At 39.2% G+C, this 12,942-nt stretch overlaps 1 protein-coding gene across 1 annotated transcript in view; it reads right to left on the reverse strand.

Annotated features, from left to right (window-relative positions):
* The window catches only part of LOC121652658 (mucin-2-like), a 43,875-nt gene extending 38,948 nt beyond the window's left edge, over nucleotides 1-4,927 (reverse strand). Inside the window, exons 1-6 of the mRNA XM_042005577.1 lie at nucleotides 4,850-4,927; nucleotides 3,782-3,823; nucleotides 3,431-3,689; nucleotides 2,278-2,392; nucleotides 1,327-1,411; nucleotides 721-827 (exon numbers count right to left, since the gene is read on the reverse strand). Of these exons, the coding sequence (XP_041861511.1) occupies nucleotides 721-827; nucleotides 1,327-1,411; nucleotides 2,278-2,392; nucleotides 3,431-3,689; nucleotides 3,782-3,823; nucleotides 4,850-4,925 (684 nt within the window). The 5' untranslated portion in view covers nucleotides 4,926-4,927. The remainder of the gene's footprint in view (nucleotides 1-720; nucleotides 828-1,326; nucleotides 1,412-2,277; nucleotides 2,393-3,430; nucleotides 3,690-3,781; nucleotides 3,824-4,849) is intronic.
* Nucleotides 4,928-12,942: the final 8,015 nt, after the last annotated feature.

The raw sequence follows: 12,942 nt of genomic DNA on the forward strand, positions 1-12,942 counted from the left end.
TAATGTGGATCATGAGATGGATTTGTTTTAGTCGGATCATAACTGGGCGGAAATGAACTGGACTGTATCTGTAAAAGTGACTTTGTTGTGTATTGTGTTTGGTGCTGTATAGATAAAGCTGACATGAACAGAACCAGCCTCAGAGTGATGATGGTCTTCACGTTCCACTCAGATCTGTAGGGAGGTTCAGGAACACAACTCTTCTCACAGCTTCTATCAAGCTGCTTGACTCGTTGTGTCCAGTTACCAGTTATTTAGCTTTGACAGTTTGGACTTCATGAACTCCTGAGAGTGTTTGAGGAAGTGAACATGAGAATCAGCCATGTTTCTTCTTTTTGACAATACAATGAAATGATTGTAAAGTTTTATCTTTGGACCTTCTGCTGCCTCCCATGTGGTCTGCAGAGAGGATGCATCAGGAGGAAACAGGATGCAGGTTTTCCAGCAAAACATCATCATAACAAGATGAGCAGAGGAACTCACTTCATCTGTCACTGGCTTTAATCTTCTGGCGTGTATGAGTAATTCTGCTCGCAAAAAGTCCTCACAATTAAAATGCGTTAATGATGCTTTCATAAGTACGGAGAGGGAACTGATGAAAATGTAGATCCAAAGTTATAAAACCAAATAAATGCTGTTTATTGTGCAGCACTGATGTTGTTTTGGCTCAGAATAACAAACATTTATCATGTTACGTTAACCAGGAAGGTGAGGAGGTACCTTGTCTCCACAGCTCTGCACAGGCTTCAGATCGGGCTCCACGCAGGTCTCCGTGGGTCCGTTCACCTTGTAGGTCTCACCGTAGTTGGTCACAGACAGCAGAACTCCTGCAGATGATGATGAAGATTGAACGGGGGTGCAGACAGTTTAGAAATAAAAACAGACATCACCAATAAATGCTGAACTGAACCAAGTGTTTTCTACTTTTAGCATTTTATGGTCCCGTTCTGTCGCTGCTGAGTCATGTTTCTGTTCGGTTCTGACTGGGTTTGGGTTCTACAGAAGTTCTGCTCAGGCAGGTTTTTTCCCTGCGTCATTCCAAAGAAGTTGATCTAACCACAAAGTTTTAGAGTTTTAAGGTAAAATCAGTAACAGTCTGAAGCTCCTCTCTGATTGGTTGATGTACCACAGAGCTTGTTGGTGAGGTTTTCTAGTCTCCATCAGAGAGTTGTGACCACAGAGGTGATAAACTGCTCTCAGCTTCCTCTTCAGGAGCTTTACAGTGTTTGACTGGGTCAGTGCTGATGTGAGACATGTCTGCAGCGCTGCAGGACCACCTGATGCTCAGATTCAGTCACATTTCCTCACATTGAAAAAAGATCTTACCATCTCTCATGAAGTCATTGGCGATGCCGTCAAAGTTTCCACACAGTCCACAGGTCTGGTCCTGATATTTATCATCAATTTCAATCTGTAAAGACGACATATGAACCCACACGTTACCATCCAAAGCTTGTCTGCAGAATTTCTTCGTTTATTTATTTCACACGTTCTCGGTTCTTCACTAAGACATCAGAGTGTTAACATCTGATCTCTGAGCTCTACACAGCTGAGCTGCTGGTTTGGGGTGTTTTTTTACAGGAGGGCTGTTAGTTTTCCAGCTGATGGATTTTCTGTTATTTATTCTGAAAAATGTCAGGAGCTTTTCTGACTTCTGGCTGATGATGTTTATCCCACGTTATATCTTTATTAAGAGGTTATAAGATGCACTATTAAATAAATAAATAAATAAATAAATAAATAAATAAATAAATAAATAAATAAATAAATGCCTTAATATACAGGCTGCTGGGGCACCATAAATTTATTACATTTATTTCTATTTCAGCTTTTTGATGTTTAAATGAAGAACATATAATAACCATCAAATGACCTAGAAATGTGCTAAAAACTGCAAAAATAAAAAAAATGTCTTAAAATGCCAAAAGAACGTTGTTTACTCAGTAACTGTCACCACGAAACACGCCTGAAGACAAACAGCAGGTCAGCCAGCACACGTTACACGTTACACGTTACATGTTACAGTTACACGTTACATGTTACATGCAGCTTTACCCGCCTGCTCTGGACTTCTAACGCAGTCATAGAAACATGAGCCGACATGCCATCAGTTGAAAATGTGTAGAAATCACATCAGCAGCGTGTTGTTAACATGCATGGCCATGATGATGGATAGGAATGTGTGTGTGTGTGTGTGTGTGTGTGTGTGTGTGTGTGTGTGTGTGTGTGTGTGTGTGTGTGTGTGTGTGTGTGTGTGTGTGTGTGCGTGCTTCATACATCCAGTGAGTCATCCAGGTTCCAGATAACATTGATTCCAAGTTTGGATTCAACAAAGATGCTGGACTCCGTCTTCTTGATGGTCACTCCGAACGTGACGAGAGGCAGAGACGCCCTGAAAGAGACGAGAGGGAAAATAAGGCTGGAGCTCTTCTTCTGGACGGAGGCTAAACTGAAAACTGCACAAAGAGAAGGAAAGTAAACCAAAAAGGAGCAGCTGAGGGAAGGAAATATTCATTTCCAGCCTTCCTCGAGTTCATGACATAATAATCTGTTTCTGTTTCAGAAGGTTTTACCAGTTGCTGCCTCCAAACTCTCAGACCTGCAGGTTGTTCTTCTGATTTATTCATGATTACCTTATTTTCCAGAATTTGTTCCACATGTACATGAAGAAAATTAAGGATTTGATGTGTCAGAGAATGTTTTGTTGCCACCTGTACACAGGTGAATCAAACCATCTCCTGTTCAAGACCAGCAAATGTCCAGGAGGAGGAAACTGTTGTCCAACCAGAAACCATCAATCCAGCTGATCGGTAACTATGGAAACTAAAACATCCTCTGACACACTGAATCAGTTTTCATTCCCATGTGAAACAAAGCCAGGAAACATTTAACTGGGTTTGTCACGATGATCAGAGGAGTTTATCACCATTTATTATTATCTGAACATAAAAAAAACAGAAAGAAATGTGTGAAAAGAGAATAAAGGAAGAAGGCAGCACTTATTCAATCCCAACCCGCCTCCACAGTCCATGAGCCACCTCACACATACGCCATAATAAACTGCTCTCATGTGACTTCTTCACATGGAAAAAACTCGAAGAAATTGAGGCACTGGTTAACTGTAACAGAACAAACTGGACGTACACGGATCCACAACCAACATGTCATTTACTGGTCTGGTGTGACTGGCTTGGCTTTTTGTCTGTCACCACGACTGAGACGCTGTCAGCCATTACTCCACTAATAACTCATTATATTATATTATGACCCGCCATACAGTTTAAACAGAAAAGGAATGATCAAATAATTAAACGAACAAACATTAATAAAGTGATTTGATTAAAAAGGAAAGAATGGCTGGGACTAGGTTTCCATCTCTTCAGATGAAGGAGTGTATGTTTGGTTTTCACACATTCCCAGCTGAACTCACATGGCTCCATCAACGAGCACCGAGTTGTTGAAGAGCTCCACCACAGAACCTTCCAGCCTCATGACGATGCTGCTGATGGTGGGGATGCTGCTGAAGACGCCTCGCCTCATCTGGATGACGAAGCTCTCGTAGCTGTTCTTACAGTCCGACACCAGGACGTGGTTGCAGGTGGACGGCAGCTGGAAGAAATTTCCATCAAAGGTCTTGAAGTGATAGTTCCCCCAGGTCGTGCACACTCGGCCGAGGTGAGACGCATTAGCTAAACAAAAGAAGAATTTTAGAAAATAACACAAAAAATCCAACATTTGTTTTAATTAAAATGAGCGAAGAGGAAACGATGAGAATGATTACCTGAGCTGAGGCTGAGTGTGTTGAGAGGATGGAAGATGTTCACTGCAGCAGACAGAAGAAATCTTTACTCATTCACTGTTTTTACATTTTTCCAGTTTGTACTTTATGTTTTAGATATTTATGACTCTTCATTTCAACACAATGAGACCAAAGACTGGATCGAGTCAGTTAAACCAGTTTTTCCCCGTTCAGGGCTGAAAAAGACTCGTTCATGTTGTGTTCGTGTCATGTTCTCAGATCTGGTCAACAAGAGGAGACTAATCCCTCGGATACAGTCGGTTCTCTGATCTGATGCTTTAAAAAGGATTTAGGAAAATATGGATGAATGTATAGAAAGAAAAGCATCTAGTGAAGGAAAAGGTGAAATTATTTATTCAGTATAGTTGTTTAATAATGAAATCAGACAAGAACTGATTAAATATGTTCTGACTTTAACAGAGCGAAATATATACTAACGTAAATATAGAAATTTATATTTTACACATTTTTATTCCACATGATGGAAAATCCAAAATATCCAGACTGAACTGTTTTTATTTAAACAGTTTTTATTTAAAAGTCTAAATCTGCTGTTTCTTTTAAGCTTGAATATTTAAACTTGTTAAAATACTGTTTTTATCTAATGTTTTTTTTTTTATCTTTTCTCTTTTGTTTTTTATTTTAAAATTTGTAAAGGTGTGGTGGATGTGGAAATTCCTGAAGTGTGTGATACAAATAAACCCTCATTGCCAACTTCCCTTTACTTTAAATATTTTCTTTTTTTATTTGAACCCTTTCACTGGCATTTACAGACACTAAGTCTCAGGCAGGAAGGATAAACAGATGAATAATTTAAATGAGATCAAGTTGAAGAAGAATTTCTCTCTTGAATATGTAACAGGAAACAGTCCTACACTGTCATCTTCACCATCTTTGGTATGCAGAAAAGTTTGTAACTGCAACAAAAACTTTTCTATAATTTAGTTTAAAAAATACTTTAAAGTTAAAAGACAGCAGGAAATGAAGCAAGACGTCAGAAATCCTAAAATCATCCAGAAGGTCATGTGACCAGGGATGTAGAAGGTTTACCGGTCTGAGTCCAGGAGCCGTCCAGCAGCATCAGGAAGATGAGCCATGACGGCAGGTGGAGTCCTTTGGCACCCATGCTGGTCGATGGGCTGACTGACGATGAGGAGACTCACCTGGAGGTCGAGTCCTTTTATAACGTCCCAGTCCAGGTGGAGTCAAAGATTAGAGTTTGTTTACTCAGCAAACAGGTTTCCACCTCCGTCAGCGGGCAGGACGCCGCGGGGCAGCCGCTGGACCAGAGCTTCTCCTGGCAAATATGATGCTCGGCGCTGCATGATGAAAACCTGCAGCTAAAGATCCAAATCTGTCAATCAGCTTCAGTTCCTGTGATAAAATACCAAACATGCTCATTATTTTAACCCTTAAGCCAGTTTCATTACATGCCATCACTGTTATGAAGAAATATTCATTTAAAATGAGTTACTTTACATATAATTCATTTTGGGATTTTTTTTATGATCAGGTTATAATGTTCTAAAAGTTAGTAACAATATTGATTTTGATGCATTACTATTGTTTTGTTGCAGAGATTTTATCTTATTCATGCATAGTGTCCATCACAGTTGTCGATGGGTGTGGATGGTTTATTATTTCAGTGGACATCAGTGAGTCATCCCATAATCTGCCAGTAGATAAATGCAAACAAAGTAATTACGTCTCAATGAAAATGATATTCTTTTTGTAGAATATTTATATATAGAAATATTTAAACCTTATTTTATAAATATTTGTTTGAAAAATGTATCAAAATAAATTAAATGAATAAAAAGTAAAACAGGATTTAGAAATAAAAAGCATCACTGTATATGTCTGATAAAGTTGTAAATAGTATATAAACAACCTCTAATTCATGCATGAAAAGGTTTTACATTAATTTCAGGTCCAAAAATGTCCGCTCAATAAAACAACTTTAAAACATTACAGATTAAACCTTCAGTATATTCAAGACCTTTAGAAAAATAAACTAATAAATACATAAATAGATTCTATAAATCTGCTGCCCCGACATGAATGTATACGTGGAAAATGACTCAGTATGTTTATTCTTTCATAAAAACAGTGACATCGTGTCATTAAATTGGCCTTTAAAGGACTAAAATATTTGAATAACTATGTTTTTGGTAGTTAATTTAAAAATAGAGAAAAACATTCATTATCTACTGTTTTGGGAGGACTTTTGTCTTCTACTACAGTCAAAGGTTAATAAATTTATCCTCATCAAACAAGAAGAAATATTTAAATTGAAATTTAAAAGTTCTTCAAGAGAAATCTATTTCTTTTTAACTGATGGGGAACACAGAGGACATAAAGTGAAGGAAAATGACCTGAAAGGATAAGAAAAGAAAGTCTCCTATGACCTACAGTATCTCACAGAAGTAAGTACACCCCTCACATTTTTTAAATATTTCATTCTATCTTTTCATGGGACAACACTATAGAAATTAAACTTTGACATACAGGACATCAAACTATAAAATCTAAAATTTGATATTCTGTATGTCAAAGTTTAATTTCTGTAGTGTTGTCCCATGAAAAGATAGAATGAAATAATGTGAAGGATGCACTCACTTCTGTGAGACACTGTATTCCTGATCTGTTTTTTTTCTTAGTTCGGTGATGGAGCATCAGCATCTTAAAGGAGTTATTGGTTTATCACTGGCAGATTACAGAGGACGCTGTCAGTCTGGAGAAGAGAAGAACTTATTTCTGCTACCAAATTCCAGATGGAGGAAGACTCTTCTTCTTCTTCTGCTCCTGCTCCCAGTGATGATCTAGTTGGTTTGTGTGGTTCTCCAAACTTAGAGGCTCCTGATTACTGGGAGGAAACTAACCAGTTGCAAGTTCACACAACCACCAAAAAGAAAAGAAACCGATGAATAGAAAATAATCTAGCGTTTCCACCACTGATAACAAAGTCGAACCTCAGCAGCTGTTTATTTTAACATTAATTAAATTCTTTCATTATTAATTAAACATTAAACAAACTTAATTTATTGTCATTACATACCTGCATACATTAAATAAATAAAAAAGAATTTCATTTTTTTCTGTTTACAGGACTCAGTGTTGCAGTGAACCCTCAACAACCCCCTAAAAGACCTGCTCAGATTTTTCTCTGGTTTTTCACAAACGCTTAATACATGATTACAGTTTATTTGAGCTGATTTCACACTCTTCCCACAGGTTAAATACAAGTACAGACAGAACTTAGGAATACTTAGCGGCATAAAAAAGGCATTTTAGTTTGTTTTTCTGGACCAGAGGAGGAATAAAAACTCTTCTTCTCTGGATCTGTTGCATCTTGATTCACCACCAGCTGCTTTCATCGTTACTGGAAACATCCACCGCTGAGCATCTGACCTGATTGATCGTTTGTGGGCTGAATGGTAAGAAAACTACCCTTCCACATGATAAACATGGTTTTTGCACAAACATGGCCGCAGATATATTGACACTGTCAGAAAAGCTGAAGTCAACACACGATCTGCATCCACGATGTTCAGGCCCAAAAGTAAAGCTAAATAAATCGTCATTTCTTTGTGGGAAGATTAAAGTTAAAGTTAGTTTGCTAGGGACTTCTGCCATTGTTGTAATTACTGATGATCACAAGCTTCTACTCAACGACATGCTCTGTTTTCTCTATTTATGTTTCTTCTTCTACATCAGTTTTATCCAGGACACTGTGGTGATCCATCTCCTGTCTAGTTTTTAAACTTTTTTCCAGTTCGGTAGATGATCTTTAACCTTTAACCAGACCTGGTTCATACAGGCCCAATCAGTAGCAGCTAAGTGACATTATGAGTGTGTGTTTCCAGTTAGCGTGTCACCATGGTGGCATCAGAGGTGTGACGACAGCGGCCAGAGCTGTGTGTGTTCACCTTTACACGACACGGATCCAGCTGAGAGGAGCATTAACTCTGACCTTTCATTTCACCTTCTGACTCAGTGAAGGAGCCAATCACACTGCAGACAGTCTCCAGGTGTGGTTGTCCCCAGGTGACCTGACGTGTTAGCTTGTTGGCTTTGCTAAGCAGAATCTTAAACAGAACAAATGACGTGAACATCAGGCTCAGACTAGAAATGTCCTGCAGAAATCTCCTCTTCAGACGCTCAAAGCAGTTCATAGACACAGATCAAAACTTTTCAAGCATAATGTTTTTAAAATAGCAATTCAGTCAAGGTTTAACTAAAATGTTTAAATTCCAACATGAAGATTTTACTGCCTGCTGAGTGAAGATGGTAATGTTATGAAAACCTTCAATCCATGAGCTTCATATTGACTAGACTCCTATACAGGAGGCGGCATGAGATCCTACAGTCCAGAAGATGTTTGCAGACACCAGGAAGCAGCAATGCTAACACGTAGCATAGCAACATGACAGGAGAAACTCAGCTAAAAGACACGATCAAGCATCGGCATCCAAACCAAACACAGTTCAAACTCCAAGCAGTTATGTGGGAATGTAAGAAAAACACAAGTTCTGTCCACTTCAGAGCTTCTGCTAATTTCTCCACTTCTTGTCACAATGTCTTTAAAATAAAGTTGTTTTTTTTTCTCTAATAGAGAATGAACTTTGGTCAAACACACTTCGATCGGTCCAAGCAAATGGTCATGCTTCCAGGTTCTGACTCTGATGGAGGTTTTTCTTCCCGGTTCTAGGTTTTGATGGAGGTTTTTCTTCCCGGTTCTAGGTTTTGATGGAGGTTTTTCTTCCCGGTTCTAGGTTTTGATGGAGGTTTTTCTTCCCGGTTCTAGGTCTTGATGGAGGTTTTTCTTCCCGGTTCTAGGTTTTGATGGAGGTTTTTCTTCCCGGTTCTAGGTTTTGATGGAGGTTTTTCTTCCCGGTTCTAGGTTTTGATGGAGGTTTTTCTTCCCGGTTCTAGGTTTTGATGGAGGTTTTTCTTCCCGGTTCTAAGTTTTGATGGAGGTTTTTCTTCCTGGTTCTAGGTCTTGATGGAGGTTTTTCTCTCCACTGTCTCTCAGAATGGAGGCTTGACATCTTTGGTGTCAGTGAAAATGGGGCCTGCAGAAACAGTTCAGGAACTACAGGTTTATATGGACACAGTTATTATAAATTAGACTGCTATGGATCATATAATGGATTTGTTTAATTTGGATTATAATGAATTGGGCTGAACTGATAATGTCTGTAAAGTGTCTTGAAATGACTTTGTTGTGAATTTATGCTATACAAGTAAAGCTGAATTGAATTGGATGGAGATCTGAGTTCTGTTTCGTCTGAGAGATGCTGTTTGAAATGTCAGCTTTATTTTCACAGATAATTAAAAACAACAGCTGATCAAAAGGATCAAGATATTAAGAGATAACCACCAACTCAACGCAGCAGAGATCAGGAGAGAGTTGAAAACAGGAATGATCACTTTAGATCATCCTACAGGTTTACCTGATGAAAGGTGGGAATTAAGGATGAAAACAGGTTATTACAGCTGGGAAAGTTTTTCTAAGACTGTGCTGTTGACCTTCAGCTTCTCTGTCTCACAGTTTTGGTAAAGAAGAAGTCCTTGTTATGAAAGCTTTTCTCATCCGTTCATTCATTATCTGTACTGCTTCATCCATTAAGGGTTGCGGGTAAGCTGGAGCCTAACCCACCATTAACAGGTGAGAGACAGGTACACCATGGACAGGTCACCAGTCCATTGCAGGGCCAACACAGAGAGAGAGAAACCATTTTTCACGCTCACACTCACCCCTAGAGAGAATTTAAAGTGACATGCAGAAAGGCCATCGCGCCCAAAGTTCGAACCCCCCCCCAGCCGAGGCTCAAACCAGCGACCTTGCTGTGAGGCCGTGGCGCTAACCACCATGCAGCCCACGTTTCTCATCTGAACAAATATTAACATTGTGGCTCTCAATCAGTTCTGGGCTTTCAAACAGAGCTGTGAAATTATGAAAGTAAATATTAGCCTCATGATGAATCAACTCTGCTGGTTCTGCCTTTCACACAAATATTGATTCAGACTGGAGCGAGCTCAGCTGCAGGTGGATGAAGTGGTGACTACAGTGGTGGATGAGGTGGTGGATGAAGTGGTGACTACAGTGGTAGATGAAGTGGTGGATGATGTGGTGGATGAAGCGGTGGATGAAGTGGTGGATGATGTGGTGGATGAAGTGGTGGATGAAGTCGTGGACGATGTGGTGGATGAAGTGATGGATGATGTGGTGGATGATGTGGTGGATGAAGTGATGGATGATGTGGTGGATGATGTGGTGGATGAAGTGGTGGATGAAGTTTTTCGTTGGGTTTAAATGGTGCTTTTCCAACACTAGAAAACTGCAGGTCAGTTAATGGTTCTTTAGATCCTTCACAGGTCAGCTGCAGACCCCTGATGTACAGAGATTCCATCATCCTGGTCTGCTCATATTAATCTGGTAGCCAGCTCTTTTCCAGCTTCCTGCTCTGACCAATGGAGTCACCAGATGTTAGAAAGCCTTCACTCATTTCTCACCAGAAATAATTTTGAAATGGACAGTAACTGAAAAATAATTAAATAATAATAAAATATTATTGTGTGTATATATATATATATATATATATATATATATATATATATATATATATATATATATATATATATATATATAAACATCTTAAAGTGAATTATGTACCAGCTGCTGAACATTCAGTTTTACCTCCACCTGCCACACTGCAGGAATATACCCAAAGAAATGTGGGTTCCCCATAATCTTAAAACCTATTGGTATACTTAATGTTTTCCAGGGTGGACCAACAAACCTGTTACTGGGTTCACTTCCCGAATCTGTTTCTCCAGGACAGGAGGACTTGTGGGTCCAGCTGTGGTTTACTATTAAGAACTGATTCATTCAGCTGCTGGTTTGGAGAGTGAGCACAATGTTCCACAGTGTTCAGAGGTAAACATGAAGTGTGTTTCTCTAAGGAGGAGGAGAATTGCTGAGCTTGTGTTAAAGTGGAGAACCTGCGTAAATAAGCCACAGTGACTCAGTCCATGATATACAAGCCCTGCTTGAAACTTGTGACTAAAGAAGCACATTCAAATGTAAAACATTTTAAAAGAACATGTTTTGAACATCTTGAATATAAATTATCTATCAGTGGAGTGGAAATGAGTGGAAAGTTCCCACACCTTGTTCAACGTCATTCATTGAACTCTCTTGCAGTAATCTGTGACATCAGACAAATGTGACATTTTGGGTCTCATCTGGGTCACTTCTGGCTGAATTACGGCCAGATGTGGTCCAGATGTTAGTTACAGTCCTGGACGTGGGTTATAGGTGTCAGTTGTTGGCTTGGAAGTGGATTACAGAGAATGATTTTTGCTATCTGGTTAGTTCTTTCACTGCGTTTTTGTCCAGCATCACTTAAGGAGGAGGTCTTTAGCAATGGCGAGGAGTTTATTTGGTACTAGCTACGAGCAATTACACCACAGAAGAAGACTACAGGACTTTAGATGAAGTGATGTTTCTGTTGAGATGCTGCTGGAGATGTTCTGGCTTCGTGCAGTTGTTACCAAGAGCTACTTTCTACCCACATCACAAACATCATGTCGTAGGTTGGCTGCAGTTCATGGATGGAAATTCCAATTGAACATTTTCACTGTAACACTGACAGAATTTTACAGTCTACTGTCACCTTCTTTGGTTCTGGACTGTTTTCAGCAGCATCGATGCTACGTTGAAAAGTTTTTTTTGTTTTTTTAATGAACAGATTGACTGGTGTTATTTTATATGAACCAGAATGTGTCAAACATTCTCATATGGAGGTGACCTGGGTTTGCTATAGGGAAATAAACTTAATCCCAAATGAAAATGTTACTTTATAAACATATGTTTTATTTAAAGTACAGAATTGTTATACTCCTGTAGGGAGAATCTGGACTCATCTCTGAACTTAACGTTCCTCCACACGTCCGGGTTGCTGACATCATCCCGAACGGGCCTGATGGGCATGACAGGCAGTAGCACGAGCAGCTGTTCATTAGCAGAGAAGATTTGGACAGTTTTTCATGACCCACATACTCAACTCTGCTGCTCATCCCACAGATGCATTTTCCTTACAAATGTGGTTCCAATTTTATTTAATAAACAGACTTTTCAACAGTATCAGATTTATTGTTGCTACAAATAAATAATCCACCAAACTCTCAGTTACTGACTTTTTCTGATTCATTTTATGACAGGATTTCTTCTAGATGAACTCAGCTGTCTCTGTCTCAGAGGGGGACGTTTTTCAGGGACAATGTGGACATCAGAGCTGGCTCTCTGGTGGAAGATGGCCACTCCTTCGCTGTGTGTGTTTCTTTGTGCTGGAAGTCATGAAAACATACCCTGACTGACGCATTCAGCTAGATTAAAGCTGAATTATGTAAACATCCTTGTTTAGGAGGAGTATAATTTATATCTCTTCTCTCCACCCTTTAGGTTATGAAAGATCTGGCTTGGAGATGTTTGCTATATGGTACCGCCTTGCCCAAAGGCACAAAGGGCACATTTAAACAATAGGACTGTTTAAGTGCTACGAACAGCCCTGCGGGTCTCTGCTTTTAAGTGCTGTGTTGGTTGATCTGTCATCACAGTTGTGGCCTGATGTTCCTGTAAGACCTTTATTTCCAAAGTCCTCAGCAAATACTCCCAGTTAGGAAGTAAACTGGAAGCAGGATGTGGCTATTACCTGCAGGCAAAGACCTAATAGGCTTTCTAACACAGCTGTTTGATTGATGGTCTTTGGCTAGAAAGGTGGAGACAATTTACCACACAAATACACACACATGCATGCCTGTAGTCTAATATTTGAACAAACATAATTTGAATGACACATTAATCAAAAAATAGAGCTAAATGTTCTGAATATGTAGGTAGGTAAAACAAAATCACACACTTCAACAGAATATTTCTTACACTAACCTTTACTAAAGAATGTCTGACTTTAACCATAAAACCAAGTCTGAACCCTCAAAAATCCTTTTATACTATTAAAACTGTCACCATTGTACAGGTGCCCTGTCAGGCTTTGGTCCCCATCATCATATAATACACAACGTTGTCTGACAAACACAACTGAGTAAATTGTATATATATATATACATATTATATA

Source organism: Melanotaenia boesemani, chromosome 1, assembly GCF_017639745.1.
Source record: "Melanotaenia boesemani isolate fMelBoe1 chromosome 1, fMelBoe1.pri, whole genome shotgun sequence".
Taxonomy (NCBI): Eukaryota; Metazoa; Chordata; class Actinopteri; order Atheriniformes; family Melanotaeniidae; genus Melanotaenia; species Melanotaenia boesemani.